This window comes from Ambystoma mexicanum, chromosome 5q (genome assembly GCF_040938575.1).
Source record: "Ambystoma mexicanum isolate Mex_15411 chromosome 5q, UKY_AmexF1_1, whole genome shotgun sequence".
Classification (NCBI taxonomy): Eukaryota; Metazoa; Chordata; class Amphibia; order Caudata; family Ambystomatidae; genus Ambystoma; species Ambystoma mexicanum.
Window position 1 is genome coordinate 119,324,422 of NC_090933.1, and position 16,767 is coordinate 119,341,188.

Below are 16,767 nucleotides of genomic sequence, written 5' to 3' on the forward strand. Positions count from 1 at the left end.
CCCCAATCCCTATCACGAAAGGGGTTCAGCGGGTTACCCGCACCTGTCGGCGAAGGGTAGACACAGGCTGATCCGTTCAATGTAGCGCACGTGCAGCCCCGGACATCTAAGGGCATCACAGACTTGTTATTGCTCGATCTCATGTGGCTGAACGCCACTTGTCCCTCTAAGAAGTTGAACGCCAACCGCTGGGGGTCGCGTAACTAGTTAGCATGGAGGAGTCTCGTTCATTATCGGAATTAACCAGACAAATCGCTCCACCAACTAAGAACGGCCTTGCACCACCACCCACAGAATCGAGAAAGAGCTATCAATCTGTCAATCCTTTCCGTGTCCGGGCCGGGTGAGGTTTCCCGTGTTGAGTCAAATTAAGCCGCAGGCTCCACTCCTGGTGGTGCCCTTCCGTCAATTCCTTTAAGTTTCAGCTTTGCAACCATACTCCCCCCGGAACCCAAAGACTTTGGTTTCCCGGAAGCTACTTGGCGGGTCATGGGAATAACACCACTGGATCGCTAGTCGGCATCGTTTATGGTCGGAACTACGACGGTATCTGATCGTCTTGGAACCTCTGACTTTCGTTCTTGATTAATGAAAACATTCTTGGCAAATGCTTTCGCTTTGGTTCCTCTTGCGCCGGTCCACGAATTTCACCTCCAGTGGCACAATACGAATGCCCCCGGCCGTCCTTCTTAATCATAGCCCCAGTTCTGAAAACCAGCAAAATAGAACCATAGTCCTATTCCATTATTCCTAGCTGAAGTATTCAGGCGACCGGCCTGCTTTGAACACTCTAATTTTTTCAAATTAAACGCTTCGGACCCCCAGGACACTCAGTCAAGAGCATCAAGGGGGTGGCGAGAGGCAGGGGCTGGGACAGGCTGTAGCTCGCCTCGCGGCAGACCGCCAGCTAGATCCCAAGATCCAACTATGAGCTTTTTAACTGCAGCAACTTTAATATACGCTATTGGAGCTGGAATTACCGCGGCTGCTGGCACCATACTTGCCCTCCAATTGATCCTCGTTAAAGGATTTAAAGTGTACTCATTCCAATTAAAGGGCCTCGAAAGAGTCCTGTATTATTATTTTTTGTCACTACCTCCCCGAGTTGGGAGTGGGTAATTTGCGCGCTGCTGCCTTCCTTGGATGTGGTAGCCGTTTCTCAGGCTCCCTCTCCGGAATCGAACCCTGATTCCTCGTTGCACGTGGTCACCATGGTAGGCATAGAAAGTACCATCGAAAGTTGATAGGGCAGACACCCGAATGCATCGTCGCCGTCACGGGGATGTGCAATCGGCCCAAGGTTATTTAGAGTCACCAAAGCGGCAGGGGGAGCCCGGATTGGTCTTGGTCTGATAAATGCACACATCCCGGGAGGTCAGCGCTTGTCGGCATGTATTAGCTCTAGAATTACCACAGTTATCCAAGTAACAAATGGAGAGATCAAAGGAACCATAATTGATTTAATATGCCATTCGCAGTTTCACTGTACCGGCCGTGTGTACTTACGTGCAAGGCTTAATCTTTGAGACAAGCATATGCTACTGGCAGGATCAACCAGGTAGCTGCACCTGCTGGAGGGTGGCAACGGGGGGAGCCGCGTGCCTGCCTCATAGCCGACCTTCGCGCCCTGCTGAGGGGGCCGTCTCGTGGAGGACCCGAGCGTCGGGCCCAGGGGCAGACAGGTCGGTCACTTGGGCGCCAGCAGCACAGCCCGCTCCGCACACCACGGGGTGGGTGGGTGGTAGATAGAGGCCGGGCCCAGGCACAACTTGGAGTGGTAGGGGGTTCGCCTGCAACGCAGCCACCAGAGTGGCGACGGAGGGGGTCAGCACCCCACGGAATGTGCGTTCCGAGCTGCTGGAGAAAATGTGCTTGGTGGAGCGGGGGCCGCGTCGTGGCTTGTCATAGGCAGGAGGTGGTTGATAGGGTAACGGCTGTGGGGACTGTCCTGCGTACAAAGAGGGACTACCGGAAGTGCTGGGATGATCTGAGCTTGAGGGTCTGGAACCTCATCTACAAGCACAGAAGGGATGCATCAGCCACAGGCAAATGTAGTACAGCCCCACACATGGACACATGAGAAGCGCCCATGACTGGCAAGGAAGTCCATGACATGAATCGTTGTCCCACTGCACACACAAAAAAGACACCTTGGCATGCCAACAGGCAATCCACACTGCCACTACCTACATGTAGGAACACACATTAGGCTCAAGACCCCAAAGAGGCCACATGAAAAGAGCAGGACACTCAGAATGTTGCATGAGTGTATCAATGATTTTCTATTACTTTCTTTATCTATCTCACAGAAAATTATGAAATGTCTAGTTGTTTCACACTCTTCCATGCAAGAATGCAAAATGATGTCTACATAAGAATCACACCATCACAATACGCTGCTAGTAACCCATTCCATGGGTAATGGCCCGGCAGCCTGAGTTAAAGGTGTGAGATAAGCGAGGGCGTTTAATGGGGGCACCAGGACTTTACCCCCCGGTATAGCCCATGAAATGGGTTACTAACACCATTAGGACCGTGGGTTGCCAATCCGGTAACCCAGGGTGCTGATAGCAGGGTCTTTTCTATGAATGCACGGGACGCCTCGCTGCATCCTGTTCATTCATAGAAAACACTGTTCCAAGATGACCGCCATACAGATGGAAGGTGGGCCCCTCTTCAATTTCCGTGGTGGCCAGCAAAGGTAGACGATCAGGTAAGTAGGGCTGGGGACGGAGGTTGGGGACATTAAAAAAAAAAGAAGGGTAGGGAGGGTGGCAGAAGATGGTGGTGTGTTGCTGGGGAAGCAGCCTGCGGGTTCCATAGAATGCGGGCTGAGATTAGTGGTTTAAGCCTGTGACTCACAGAACCTGATTGGTTGCAACCCCAGCCCCGGGTGCTAATATAGTTTGAAATAAATTACTAGCATGGCAGAATAAATTACTGCATTACATATGGATTCATCTCATTGGGAATACAACTTTGAAGTAAGGAAATCATCTTTTCACATGTTATCTGCATTATAAATATAGTATGCAAGGGCACAGGATGGACAGCCAACAAAGCAGGAACCAGGCAGCAACACGATAAGTACTAACACTGAGAGTACTTTCATGTTTCAGATCAAAAATGGAAATTAAACAGGAGAGCAAGCTCTAACATCCTTCTATGTCCAGTTCCCATCCTCAAAGTCCCCACCAACCGTCAAACCTAGAACTTCCACCCCCCTACATTCCGCATTGCATGACACACTCCATAAGCAGCTCACAATACTAACATGCCAGATACCACAATAAGGACATGTGAAGAAATCCAAATGTTTAAGCGCTTAATACCATGGCTTGCTGTATTCCCTGAGAAATAACTACTTCAGTTTTGGGCCTGCCTTTCAAATGCAGCATGGTTCAGCCTTTGAAATAAAAGCAGTCCAAAGGTATTTTTTACCATATTTCCAAAATTTGGATGCGCTATGCAGTTTGACAGATGTCCTTTTTAATCCGGACAGCAATCAAGAGGAAGAAATCCCTAATTATTCAGTCTCTATACATCATCACTCTTGCTCTGTCAATAAGGCATGTCTCATTTTATTTATTCTAGGCCTCATTTTTATTAGCTATAAAATCTTCCACAGTTGAAGGTTGTCCACTTTACCTAGTGATGTAGAACGTGTCCAAAGTTGGCTTTCCTTGCTCACACCACTTTAACAGACAAATATATGGAGACCAGGGACTGACATCATTTGGTCACAACAGTGGCATCCATTACTTGGCACCATTCCGCAAAGGTATTAGACATCCTGGGGTCTTATCAGGTTCCTCTTGGTTCCACAACGTTCAAACCCACGCTCCCTTTTGTGAGGCACAAGCATTTCAGCAGTGGAATCCAGACCTTTCCATGGTCTTGCTACCACAGGAAATCGTCAGTCCTGAATCAAGCAAACCTCCTTGGCATGCTCATGCAAACAAAGGGAATGCTAAGGAGACTGCCATCTTCAGTTCTGGTCTCATGAACTTCCCCAAGCTACATGGGAATTAAGTGATCATCGAGCCAGACCCGATTCCCTGCAGCAAGTATGATCAATTGTATTAAATCAATTGTGCACGTGCGTTCACTCCATTTACAGCACCTACTTAAAGGACATGGCTTCTGGTCACAGTAATTGCAGAGCGGCTGCAGAACTGTGATGTAATAAATCAACTGAATTTATAGATGCTGGGTTTCTGAACACTCTTACTTGTAAATGCATTGTGTACGGCACAAAAGTTCAGGAACATCTAGACGTAAGGATAAAATGTTTGTTGGGTGTATTGTGTAAACCTATTAAACATTTTAGAAAAGGTAGCTAAATCTTCAAAGCCTATTTTCATTTGCATGCCAACATGCAGGTAATAGGGCATGGCAGAGTTCCATGAATTAAGTTTGTCTGAGCTCAACCATAGCACTGCAGTGAATGACTGGGAGCATGCTCCGATATGTCACTTGGAAGGAACCAGTGTATCACACTATCTGCAGTGACATCGATGGCATAATATTGAAGCATCCTGCCATTGCAAATGATCCAGGAAATGGCACTAGTCTTGTTCTGATTCTCATTTGCTTATCTTGCATGCACACATTTCAAAGCAGCTGGCAGTGCAAATTGCAATAGTAAGCAGATTCACTGTGTGTGGGCTAGTCCAGGAGTGTTTTCTGTGAGTAACAATCCAGCTTGTTTTGAACTGCTGCTTGCGTGGTAACTTGGTGTTTTGCTTGGCTCCATTCCTTCTCTTTCTCCAGCACTCTAAGTAGTTGAAAATGGTCTCGAAGATGCACTTTGTATAGTTCCTTCTTTCCTTCTTTTCATCCTCACCGACAGAATCCACTCGCTCGGTATAAGGGACAAGGCATTTAGGTGGATTTCCTCTTTCCTCACTAGCAGATGACAAATCGCCAGCCTTTCTCCTAGGCCTCCTGCTCTGTCAGCAAGGGGGCCCCACGGGGCACCTCACTTTCTTCCCTACTCGTCAACCTCTACTTGAGCCTCCTACCCGCGCTTATTCACTCACATAACCTAACCTGCTACAACTAAGCTGATGAAAGCCGGACCATCTTTAAGATCGACCATTGGATGACAGCCAACCACCTCCTCCTCCTCAACCCTGGAAAAACAGAAATCCTGGTCTGAAGTAAGACAGCTCTCTTCCCCCAACCCACCCCATGGTCTTCCTCCCTATCCCTGACCCTTCCAGGGGCACCTCGAAGGGGTGACCGGGGGGGGAACATGGTCACCCTTATAAAAAATGATCCCCTTCCCACCGGCCACCCTGCGAAAAAGCAAGCAAAAAAAAAAGATTTTTTTTCTCGCATTGAACTGTGCATGGACAATAACATGCCCAGTTCAGTGTGAAAAAAAACCTAAACTTTTTTTGTTTTTTTGCCACGGGCATTGCTGCGTCTTTAGGCAGAGAGTTGTGACACCCACTTGACCCTGAATTGAGCTGCTCGCATTTTATGACTTCGATGAAAGTACAGGGCAATGAGACTCGCCATGCAGTCCTCTGGGCTCTGTGTGCAGTGCAAACAACATTAGGCCATGCAGCAAATAGACACCTGGACAATGGACACCCCATAGTGCAGGTGAATGAACAGGAACGGGAGTCACAGCACAGCAGACAAGACGCGGCATTCAATAGCCACCATCATTTTTCTTTCAGCACGTGGTAATAACTGCCTGTCTGTTTTCGGCAAAGAGGAGCGCATGTTTTCAAGCTCTGCCATATTTGCAGTTAGTGTAGCGCGATCCTGTGTTTCCAGGAAACAATTCAAAAGTGAAATCCTTATTATAGTGGTCTTTTTCACTTACCGTTACAGGATGTTGCATCGCCATGTATTTTCATGACAAACCAGCAATTGCTTCTTGAAGTGCTCGACTCGGACAATCGCAAAATATATCATTTTAAAATTGAAATAAATAGACACACCGCTAGTGTATTTTCTATCATCCCAATTTTCACCACACTCACCATAGCAACAGGACTGCATCCTAAATCCTCTTTGGCCTCACACTCCACTTTGAACCTTCACCCAATACACACAAGCTACAGATTTAGCCGCACACAGCCCTCAGCAGACCCACATTTACCTTCTGCCTGTAGGCCACTGCTAACATTCCTCGACAACTTTAGGGTTGACTCTTGATACTGAAATGTCTCTGTCGTTATGTATTCAGTGGACGAAATTCGCCATGCATGTCACTTTCTCCTTTGTCATCGTAAAACGGGATTCCGCAAGACAAAAGCATGAAACCCAAAATATCTGCAAGCGCCAGCCCTTCATGCACTGATGTGATATTTTGTGGGATTTAGGTGTGGGAATGCTGTTTTTACAGTGAAAAAGTCGGGATGTCTGTGAAAAAGAAGCGGATGGCAGAAGATGGACTCCTGCAAATTGCACCATCTGTCGTTTTGGTTTTTCTATTTTGCACAGCCCTCAAACACCTTTTATTACAACACTTCGAAGTGGATGGCATTCAGCATGGATCACTATAAAGAACAAGGGGACATGGATGTTTCTCATTTTGAGGATTCTAGAATGTCGCTTCACCAGGCATGTTGTCATGATGCTTTATTATGCAATTTGTGTATATTGCAAGTAAACTCTATAAGACAGTATTATTGTAGGCCTCGACTCCCAAAACTTTATTTCTTCCAAGTAAACCGTGGAAGAAGGTGATTGTGCCTAAATTGGAGTGTGGGTTAAAATCCCTGCTTCGCTGTTTAGCATAAGAGTGTGATCCTGGGCAAATAATGCAATCTCACCCTGATTTCAACTGCAAAAAATGGAGTGCTTATCAGTGATTATGTTTCACCATTACAATAGGGCACTTTTAATAAGTGTAGCAACAAATTGGTGTACCTTGGTGCTTCTCTGCTAGTGGCTCAAATACTATAACATATAATTGCATTATTGCTGCACTGGCCCTTCCCCAGTCTGTTATCGCTTGATTTGACAGGCAGACAGTCTCACCAGCCAGCCAGTGCACCCGAGTTTCTGGTATAGCAGACTAACTGTGGTAGAACCAACATTACATGTTCCCTCCTGTTGCTCCCAGCCACTGAAGTTGCGTGTGCCATCCAGGGTACGATTCCATGTCATTTCATTGCCTGCCTTTTCATCCCCAGGCTTTTTAACGTGCACATTCCATCAAATGTGCTCATCGTTTTTTTCTTTTTTTGGGGGGGGGGGTAGCCCCCCAAACCCCTCTCCCACACTTATTTTTTGCCATTGCCCACCCACCCAAACCCTTATCTGCCCTTTCCCACCCCCCTCTAAAAAAATCGATGAGCACATTCGATGGAATGTGCACTTTTGAAAAGCCTGGGGATGAAAAGGCAGGCGATGAAAGGACGTTGTACCCAGGGTACTGCCCCACACTCTGCAATGTAGTGTTATGCTATGATATTGAGTCTTTCATTGCACACCATCTGCCATTTTCACACTTTCAAGGAGCTTCAGAATCTGCAAGTAATAGGGTAGGGGGCTAATGCAGTAGCAGAGGGATCAGGCCAAGATTGCTTTGTTACAACATTGATGTTTGCAGATCTTAAAATATATGGCTCTGTATGGTGAAAGTTTTAGATATTTTGTCAACTGTGTGGAGCACTGGTTATGTGTGTTTCAGGTAGCTAAGGTACTTTGTTTGTATGAGTGACAGAAAATTGAAGCGTTTTGCTTCTTGTTTTTGCCACCAACTCACCACAGAGGCAAAGACCAAAGGAGGGATGAACCAAAGGTTCACCTGCAAGGGAGCCAAGGACCAGAGGAGAGTTCACTAGGGCAGCCAATGACCAGAGGGGCAAATGACCAGAGAGGTTCACTTTTACCTTAGTTTTACTTCATTCTATTTTTAATTTTTGCTGTAATCTGAAACTATTGAACCGGAGTACAATTAGGAAGGAGGAGGGACACTGGAGGCCGTTTTATTTACCAGCTCACTGACTGCCCATGGCCATGCTAGTTTCAATGGCCAATCCCACCCACTACCTGAAGAGTAAGAATATTCCTAAGAAAGTCTAACTTTTGAACTGCCTGGGTTTTTTTATGCACACTGAAAGACTTTACCTGGGTTATGTTCTCAGTGAAACAGAAAATAGGAAAGGAAAAATGTGTTGCTCAAACTTACAAGTAACATTCTGAAAACTAAATTGCCGATAGCAGAAGAACTGCTATTTCAGAAACTGAAAATAAGCCCTTTGGTAGACCCTCATCTTACCATCAACCTGACGTCCCTAAGATTCTTTTGTGGAGACAATGCGTAAAATGTACCACTGGATGCATTCCCATCGTAAATGCAGTCCAATGGCAAGATACAACTAGTATTCTATTCCTACATAATTCAAACCCTGCTTAGTGCACCATATTTGATAGACATGTTGGCAATTAACAACTCGTGAGTGAGGATTTAGAGGATTCTCTGGATATCATATGATATGATATTGTATTTGTATCACGCTCGTACACAAGTGTTTCAGAGCACGACGAGGCAAGGAAGGGGAAGAAGGGAAGACAAAACAACGATCTCACTAGGCCCAGGCACATTGAGAATGTGCAAGTGCAGGGGGGAGGGAATGGGGAAAGTGCAAGGGAGAGGGGAAAAGTGGAAAGTGCTGAGCAAGGGGTACAACCATACAAAAGATAGTACATCCAGCAATGTGGCAAGTGCAGGTTTTGAGCGCAGACAAGGGGTGTCTGAAAAGTGCATGTAAGGGGACTGTAGGGTAACAGATACCAACCCAAGTGCAGGTGTTGCCAGGGGCAGTGCGGGTGAGTGGCTGGGTAGGCATGGACCTGGGCCCGAAAGCAATGGGAAAACAAGGTGCATTGTGCCAAAGCAGACATATCAGCAGGGGAGAGGGGGAGCGAAGGTAGAAGTAAAGAGGAAGGTCTTGAGTTGCTTCCGGAACCAGAGATGGTTCTCCTCAAGTTTCAGAGTGGCAGGGAGGCTGTTACAGAGGGAGGCTCCTGCTTATGAAAGAGATCTGCCACCAACTTGTTGCTTGGAGAAGCGACAGACCCTAAGGGAGTTGGAGGTGGAGGAGCGAAGAGCTTGAATGGAAAGGTATCTACGGAGGGAAAGTTGATGGTATTTTAGACCCAGGCCCCAGAAATTCAGTTATGTGTTTGTTTTGGTGTGCCACCCCAAGATTTCCTGTGGCATCATCAGACCACCCCTATAAAAGATTTTTGGGGGTGCCACTGGACCCTTCCATATCCATCTCAGTAAAGAAACTTGGATGCACCATGGACGCTAATCTTACACTCTTGCATCACATTAACTCTGTGTCTAAATCTTGCTACCTACAACTCGCATTCTCAGACGCATCTTCCGTTACCTCTCATACCCTCACAGAGTCACTGCATTCATGGCCATCGTCCTCTCCTGCCTAGACAACGCCAAACCACTTTACTGGGACACCCCTGCTTATCAACTCAGAAAGCTCCAACAGGTCCAAAACATTGCAGCTAGACTCCTCCTGGGCCTTAGCCCCAAAGACACATCACACCTGCACTCCATGTCCTTCACTGGCTCCCTGTTCGGCAATGGGCCACTTTGAAAACCATGTGCATCACCCAACACACCCTCCACAAGACAGGCCCATAATACCTTCAACAGAAACTCACCCATTACCAACCCAACATAAACCTGCACTCAGGCACTGCACTCCTCCTTGTGATCCCTCCCTTTAAATCAACTAGATTAAGGGAGTCCTCCTTCTCTGTCCAAGCCCCCTCACCCTGGAACTCAATTCCCCTTCGCATCCAACGCATAGAGGATCACCTTGCCTTATGGATGGACCTCAAGACCTGGCTTTCCCCCCCTGCATCCTGACGTGCCGTTGCATCCTCTTAGGTTAAGTTGACCCCCTTCCAGGTAACCCGGGGCAGCAATGAACACACCATACCATTGACAGAGAGAATAAACTCCAGCAGACCACAGGACAGAATCCACGCCACATCTACAAAACCAAGAAACCAGCCAGAACACACAGGTACGTATCACAGTCCATGCTTATGGAAGATAGGCAAAGGCAAGGCCACCCACCCGTATGCAGCTGCTATCATACACTATTTCAAAACACATCCCACAACACCGCTGACTTTAGAATGCTGCTCTACCCCACAACAAAAATTCGGTCTAGAAGCACACATAATTACTTTCCTGCACTTGCATACTCTCCAAATGATCTCAAAGCACCCATCCAAATGTCAGCTCAGTATGGGTAGCTAATAGGTACTTGGCCACTCCTACCCTCCTTCGTATTGGCTAAAATGCACACACACATTCTAAACTCCTCTGACGAATTTCCCATACCTTGGATTTCGGTGTTCACCTACAGCCATTTTAGACCATACCAATGGGAAAAGGCACTATGCACATGACATATTACATTGCAAGCTAGAGGCTGTATTACAGATATACATCGCGGCATGCCAATAGAGATCTGTGCCATTTCAAGTGTGGGTGGCCATGTTGGAGAGTATAAGATAACACAAATGGGCTTAAGATGGAGGCAGAGCATAGGTGTACCAAGCAAGATCCTGTCTATCACAACACTCTAAAATAAGGCTTGTATTCATAATACTGCACATACATGCATTAGATCAGACAGTAGAAGAAATCAGACCCACTCCTTAATTCTAAAGATAGAAAACAGGCGATGTATACATTGGCTTGTAAGTCAAGGCACACAGCCTGGCAATGCCACTAAACCCGCCTAATAAACCTAACCCACCTTTCAGTCTTTCTGTCTTTATAGCCTCATGGTCACCTAATCCCAGAAGGTTTGAGAAAACCTCCTTCTAGGCCTTCCGGCACGTTCGTCCCACCTCCCCATGATCAATAGAATAATGTATGAACCTTGGTGTCCTTTGCTAATGTCTATGATGAAATGACACAAAATAATGATACAGTTGCGCAGGGCATAACCTACGAGGGGGTGGATATTACTTCCAGGAAAGTCCTTGCCATCCTACCTTATTGGGCGATGGGGGCCAACAAATGTCTATTTTCATACTAGTTCAGGCTGGCCTGGATCTGTTGGAGGGGAGCCCACATTCTTGCTCTAGATACCCTGAAGGGGACAGAGCACAGCTGTCCCTTGTTACTGCGCATGCATTTAGCATACGCTATTGCCTTGATGAAAAGAGCGGGTAAGGTGGGATAAAAGTCTGCTAAAAGGCAAACCAACTAAGGGCACATAAGCGGTACGATATCATAGCAATCGAATATTCATGGCCGAAGTCCATATGGGAATTTATTTTACCTTTTTTTTTTAAAAAAGTATTTTAATTTTTTATTTTTTATTTATTATTTTTTCATATGGGAAGTTCACAATCCCTCCTGCAAAGAGGAAACCCCACCCTCATTGTTTCCATCAGTACTTGCGTTCATGTGTTTATTTATTTATTTATTAGAAAAAGTACCCCGCCCCCGCTTAAGATTAAGTCAAAGTGCTACAGTGTTATTTAAAGTATGTCTAAAAAAGGGGAGCACAACCCTGCCAATAATGATCGCACGTGTGAGTTGTTACAAATGTTGGTATATTTGCCTGCGATTTACCAACAGGCATACTGTTTATTTCCCATCGTCGCAAATGTGTATGGCAAAGACATTGCAATTCACCTTGTCGACATGGGTAGACCCAATGGACAGTGGGAAAAACTCTTTGGTACTGGGCTTGTTGATCCACCGAATTGTTCGTTCTAGTTGAGTTTTCAGGAGGGCAAACAAAGAGGCAAACAATCGCCTAAGAAATGAATTGCATGTATAATGATCTCGTTGTTGATCATCTTGCTATTTTATGGGTCACCAAGTTAAGCCCTAAGTGCTTCGGTTCAAATCCGGCTTCCCCCCTTTTCAAAGTATTTTGAACGTCGGATCCCAAGTAGGAAAAAAACATCAGCACTGCTTGGGCCATGACTCACAAATATCTGCATGGCAGCAAATCAGCACACATATCTGCATGGCAGCAAATCAGCACCTGCTTGCTACATTACACCTCATTCACAAAGTCTATAACTGGAGCGGATTAGAGATGCCAGGACCATATTTGAGGTGCTCACATTCAAATATGATTCACAATAAAAGTGCTCAGGGAAATCCGAGCAGGGTCCCAGGCCTCACCAGATGACCTCCAGTTTTAGGCTGTGTGCGTGTTATCAGGTGGCACGTGCCAATCTGAGATGTTGGCGGGCAGGTCCTCAGTTGCCCCAGTGCAATTGTTTGTAGCTCAGACCCCCTTAAATGAAATTTCTTCTCTTCCTCCTGTGTCTACTTTTCACGTTTTGCTCTTTTGCGTTGGGACATATCGGCCCAGAACTAAACAGGTATGGCTCTTTAGGTTCACCCACAGAAGACACTCATGAACCATGTAAAAAGTAATTCCAATTTTCTGCAAAGTCATGAAATCCGCAAAAAGTAGAAGACTAAAATAATGCAATAACACATGTTAGGTAAGCTGTGCTGACAATATTGTCTTTACTTTTTTTTATTTTAAAGGAAAGTTGAGAAAAGGAATCGCAAATATGTTTTGGAGAAGCTTGAAAATGTTTACATGCTACTTTGTGGGATGCTGGCAATGAAAAGCACGGATCTGGCGAGAGCGGTAAGTCCAAGGTTGTCATGGTGTTTAGCCTAAAGTTCACTATGAAATGTGTTCAGTGAAACATTTTCATTCTATCCTGTCGTCAGTTTGAATGAATGAATTCATCTTTATTTCGAAACACATGGACTTCATAAAAGACAACATACAAAGTATACGTAAGTATACAGATTAAACGCAATGCATTGCATTGTAAAACATGATAGAGCACAGAGCAACAGAAAATACAATAAAAACACATACAATTTAAGACATTACAGCTGCAATCATTCAAACAGGTTCTCTGCAATCAGCTGTATTGTAGTTTCTAAGAACATATACACAGCCACTGCACCTCTCTTGATGGCAATGACAGTATGCATCTAGTTGCTTCTTTTGTTGGGCTACAGTTTGACTTTCGTAAAAATTGGTATTAAAATCTTAACCTAAATTCGTGGGAAAGTGGACCATCGATTATAAGCCCATACAATTCTTGCTATTGTATCGCTAAGGACAACAAACAGCTTGTCCTCAGGTGGAACAGAACACTCCTCTTCATTTTAAATGGAACCAGCGCATATAATCGGCATTTTGCCCACTGCAGTCATAGTCTTGGTACCAGAGGACCAGACAGCCTTGCAAATCCCTTTTGTGTTTCCATGTATTTTTGCCGCACCAATATGGCATCAGCTCTGGAAACACTAGCCGGGACAATATAGACAAGTCGAGACTCGCAAATGCTTTTTCCAATATGTTCAGCCAGGTAATATACCTTGAAGGTGTTAGAAGATTTCAGATCCTTTAGGATCTCATGTGTTAAATGTTGCTCAGTTTGAGACCATAATCTTGTCCAGAATAGCATGGGTTTTAGATTTACAAAATCGTTTATATAATCCACTCTTCTCAGTCTATTTTCTTTAACCTGAATCGATTGTACTGGGGACTGACCCCACACTTCTACTCCATAAACACATGACACAATGGGCTTGTCCCGGTAGATGTTAAGTGTTGGATTAATGGTTCACCCGAACATCTCTAATCAAATCTATATAACGCATCACAGGCCTGAGTAAATTGCTGCATTGTTTCAGAGATGTGATCGGAGCAGTTTGCCCTGCTGTTAAAAGTCACTAGTAGGTAATAACATTTATCCACCCAGTCAAGTTCATGTCCAGATGGAAAAATATGGGGTAGATTTTTTGTCTGCCTGCCAACACCCATAACTTGGTATTTCTTAGTGTTTACTGACAGTGCTCTACTATCCATGTATTTGAAATAGGCATTGACATGTTTCTGTAATGCTAATGGAGTGCGTTCCACAGCAATATTTCTCCCCGCAACTCTAGGTGTGTCCTTTGTGACTTTATTTAGTTCCTTTGACAGATTGCAAACATAAATGTTAAACAGTAGTGCGGCCAGGAGGCACCCTTATCTGACCCCAATCAAACAACTCTGAGACCCCCGCCGACTACTCATCAACACAGCCACATAGCAGAAGCCAACAAAAAAAGCAGAGCCCTCTTCAAATCGGTCAAGCACTGAGCCAAACTGCTACCCGCCCCTTTCATACCACACTCCATTGAAAAATCCACCGACATCGACACCGTGTTAATTGACAAAATCAGCAAGATTTGCCAGCACATAGACACCAGCTCTGCATCCACAGACCCACCTCACGTTCCTCCTCGCAAAATCTCTACACCCTGGACAACATTCAAGACATTCTGGACAGAGGACCAGGTAGAAATCCTGGCCACCCTCAAAGCCACATCGTATACAGACGACATCCTCCCAGTATCCAGCCTCAAAACCCTCCCCACAGAAGCTCTCCTTTCCTACCTGGAGATCATTAAAAGCTCCCTAACTCAAGGCACCTTTCCATTGAACCTAAAAACAGGACAAATCCTCCCCCTACTAAAGAAATCCACTCTGCATCCCGACAACCTACATAAATATCACCCAATTACCCATCTTGCCTTTCTAGATAAGATCATTGAGAAAGCGGTAGCCGCACAACTGCAGAACCACATCAACACCAACAATCTCCTCCAAACCTACCAATCCGGGTTCAGACCCAGATACAGCATGGAGACAGCAACCATACAGGTGGTCGACGACACCCTCAACATCCTTGATGACAGCCCCCCTGCCTTCTGGTTCTACTCAAACTCTTAGCTGCTTTTGACACAGTAAACCACCAGGTGCTTATGGACACCTTAAATAGGTGCATGGGGATCAGCGACCTAGTCCTACGCTGTATCAAGTCCTACCTTGCCAACTGCCAGCAGATTGTTCAGATGGACTCCTCTAGATCACCAATGCTACCCGTCACCTGTGGAGTCCCGCATGCTTCCATCCTCTCCCCAGTGATCTTCAGTCTATACATGGAGCCACTGGGAGCCCTCCTAACCGCACACAAACATCAACATCCAGCAATATAACGATGACACAAAGCTATACCTCAAGATGGACTCCATCAAGGACATCCATAGGATCAAAACCTGCCTCTCGCTGATCTAGTCCTGGATGTTCAGTGCATACTTGAAGCTTAACCCCTTCAACACCGAATTCCTACACCTCACCAACAACACTGAACACCCAGACATACAGACTTGGCCATCAACCATGAACTCGGAGGGTTTCACACCTGAGCTCACCTCCTGCGCCAAGTCTCTCGGATTCGACATCGACAAACACCTCTCCTTCAAGACACACATAGCTAAGAAAACTCAGACAGCTTGGTATCAGCTCTCCCTCCAGCTTTAGAACTACTGGTCAAGCACCGGTCCTATCCGACCTGAATGGGTGCAATGCACTACTTGAAAGCCTCCCATCGTCCTCCCCTTGTCAAACGGGAAATTATATCGTGCCTCCTTTTGCAATTAATGTATGTATATTGGCCTACGCCAAGCTGCCTATAAACCACTTGCAAAGAAATCCGTGTTACAAGGTCCTGACCTTAGAATCAATGTAAGCCGCCATTTTAGGTCAATCCGCCATTTTAGGTTCTCTCTGTAAAGTCACCCTGTGAGTTAAAATGGTGGACGATTTCATTCCGAAATACAACATGGCTGTCTTGACCTCTGTGTGTAATAAATATGTAACTTGCCTGCAGGCCACCTGCTGGGGTCGTGAACTGAGAACTTATCCTTTGCTGACCTGTGTGTAAAGGATTACTTGTGCCAATGAAACTAATCCGCAAGCATATGTTAAGAACAATGTAATAAAATACTGAACTGAGAACACTTGTTTACCTACATTGTATTAATGTTTGAGAAGACCTTTATGAGAAATCCTAAAATACAATGTTGCCGTGTAGGCTTGTTGGCGAATGTATTAAAGGCAAACCCTAAGCATATAGATGTGGAACTCGGCACCAACCCTAGATCAGTAATGTATTAGAGGAATATTAACCGTCTGTAGGGTGGGACATCATGTTCGCAAACGTATATAAAGCGGGACTATTCTAATGTACAGCCCCACTCACTGAGCACACTGAACCACGCTGGAGTTTGTTGTGTTGTACTGGGGGCCGATAGCTATCCGTTACTTTTCTTTGAAACTGTTCAGTATAAAATAAAGATCTTTGTATGTTCCTTTGTAACCCGTGTTCGGTGTATTTCCTCTTGGGGTACTCAGCCTCGATATTTTGACTTTGTTTTCACACCTTGTGCCCCTGAGAAGTGTCCTACACGTGGCCGCACACCTCATCAAGGGTCTACGCAGATACAACCAGATCACTCGGCCCTCATCGACCTTCACTGGATCCCACTGCATGCACAATCACCTTCAAGTCTTGCTATATGGCAATCGCCCTCAAGTCACCCAGCTACCTTGCAGAGAAACACAGCATCTCCAGCAGACAGCGCACCAGCAGAAGCCAGGACACGTGCAGACTTGAAATCCGCTGCTGCAAAAAGTAAAGGACAAAAAAAAACAAGCCTTCTCTGCCTACGAACCCTGTCAAGGAACCTCCTCACTGTCAGCATCAGACTCGCTCCAACACTACTACAATTCAGAAAATAACTCAATACCCACCTGTCCAAGGAATCTCTCTGCCTCAACACCTAGGCCATTACATTGCCCCTCGTGCCACCGGACTTGCGAGATGCTGCACACCCCTCTCTTTCTCACAACCCGGTACAACTGT

The 16,767-nt window shown here is 45.7% G+C and overlaps 1 protein-coding gene across 1 annotated transcript in view; it reads left to right on the top strand.

Annotated features, from left to right (window-relative positions):
- LOC138497284 (uncharacterized) overlaps positions 1–16,767 on the top strand; it is a 901,742-nt gene that overhangs the window by 421,341 nt on the left and 463,634 nt on the right. The window contains exon 9 of the mRNA XM_069620635.1: positions 12,536–12,641. Within this exon, the coding sequence (XP_069476736.1) occupies positions 12,536–12,641 (106 nt within the window). The remainder of the gene's footprint in view (positions 1–12,535; positions 12,642–16,767) is intronic.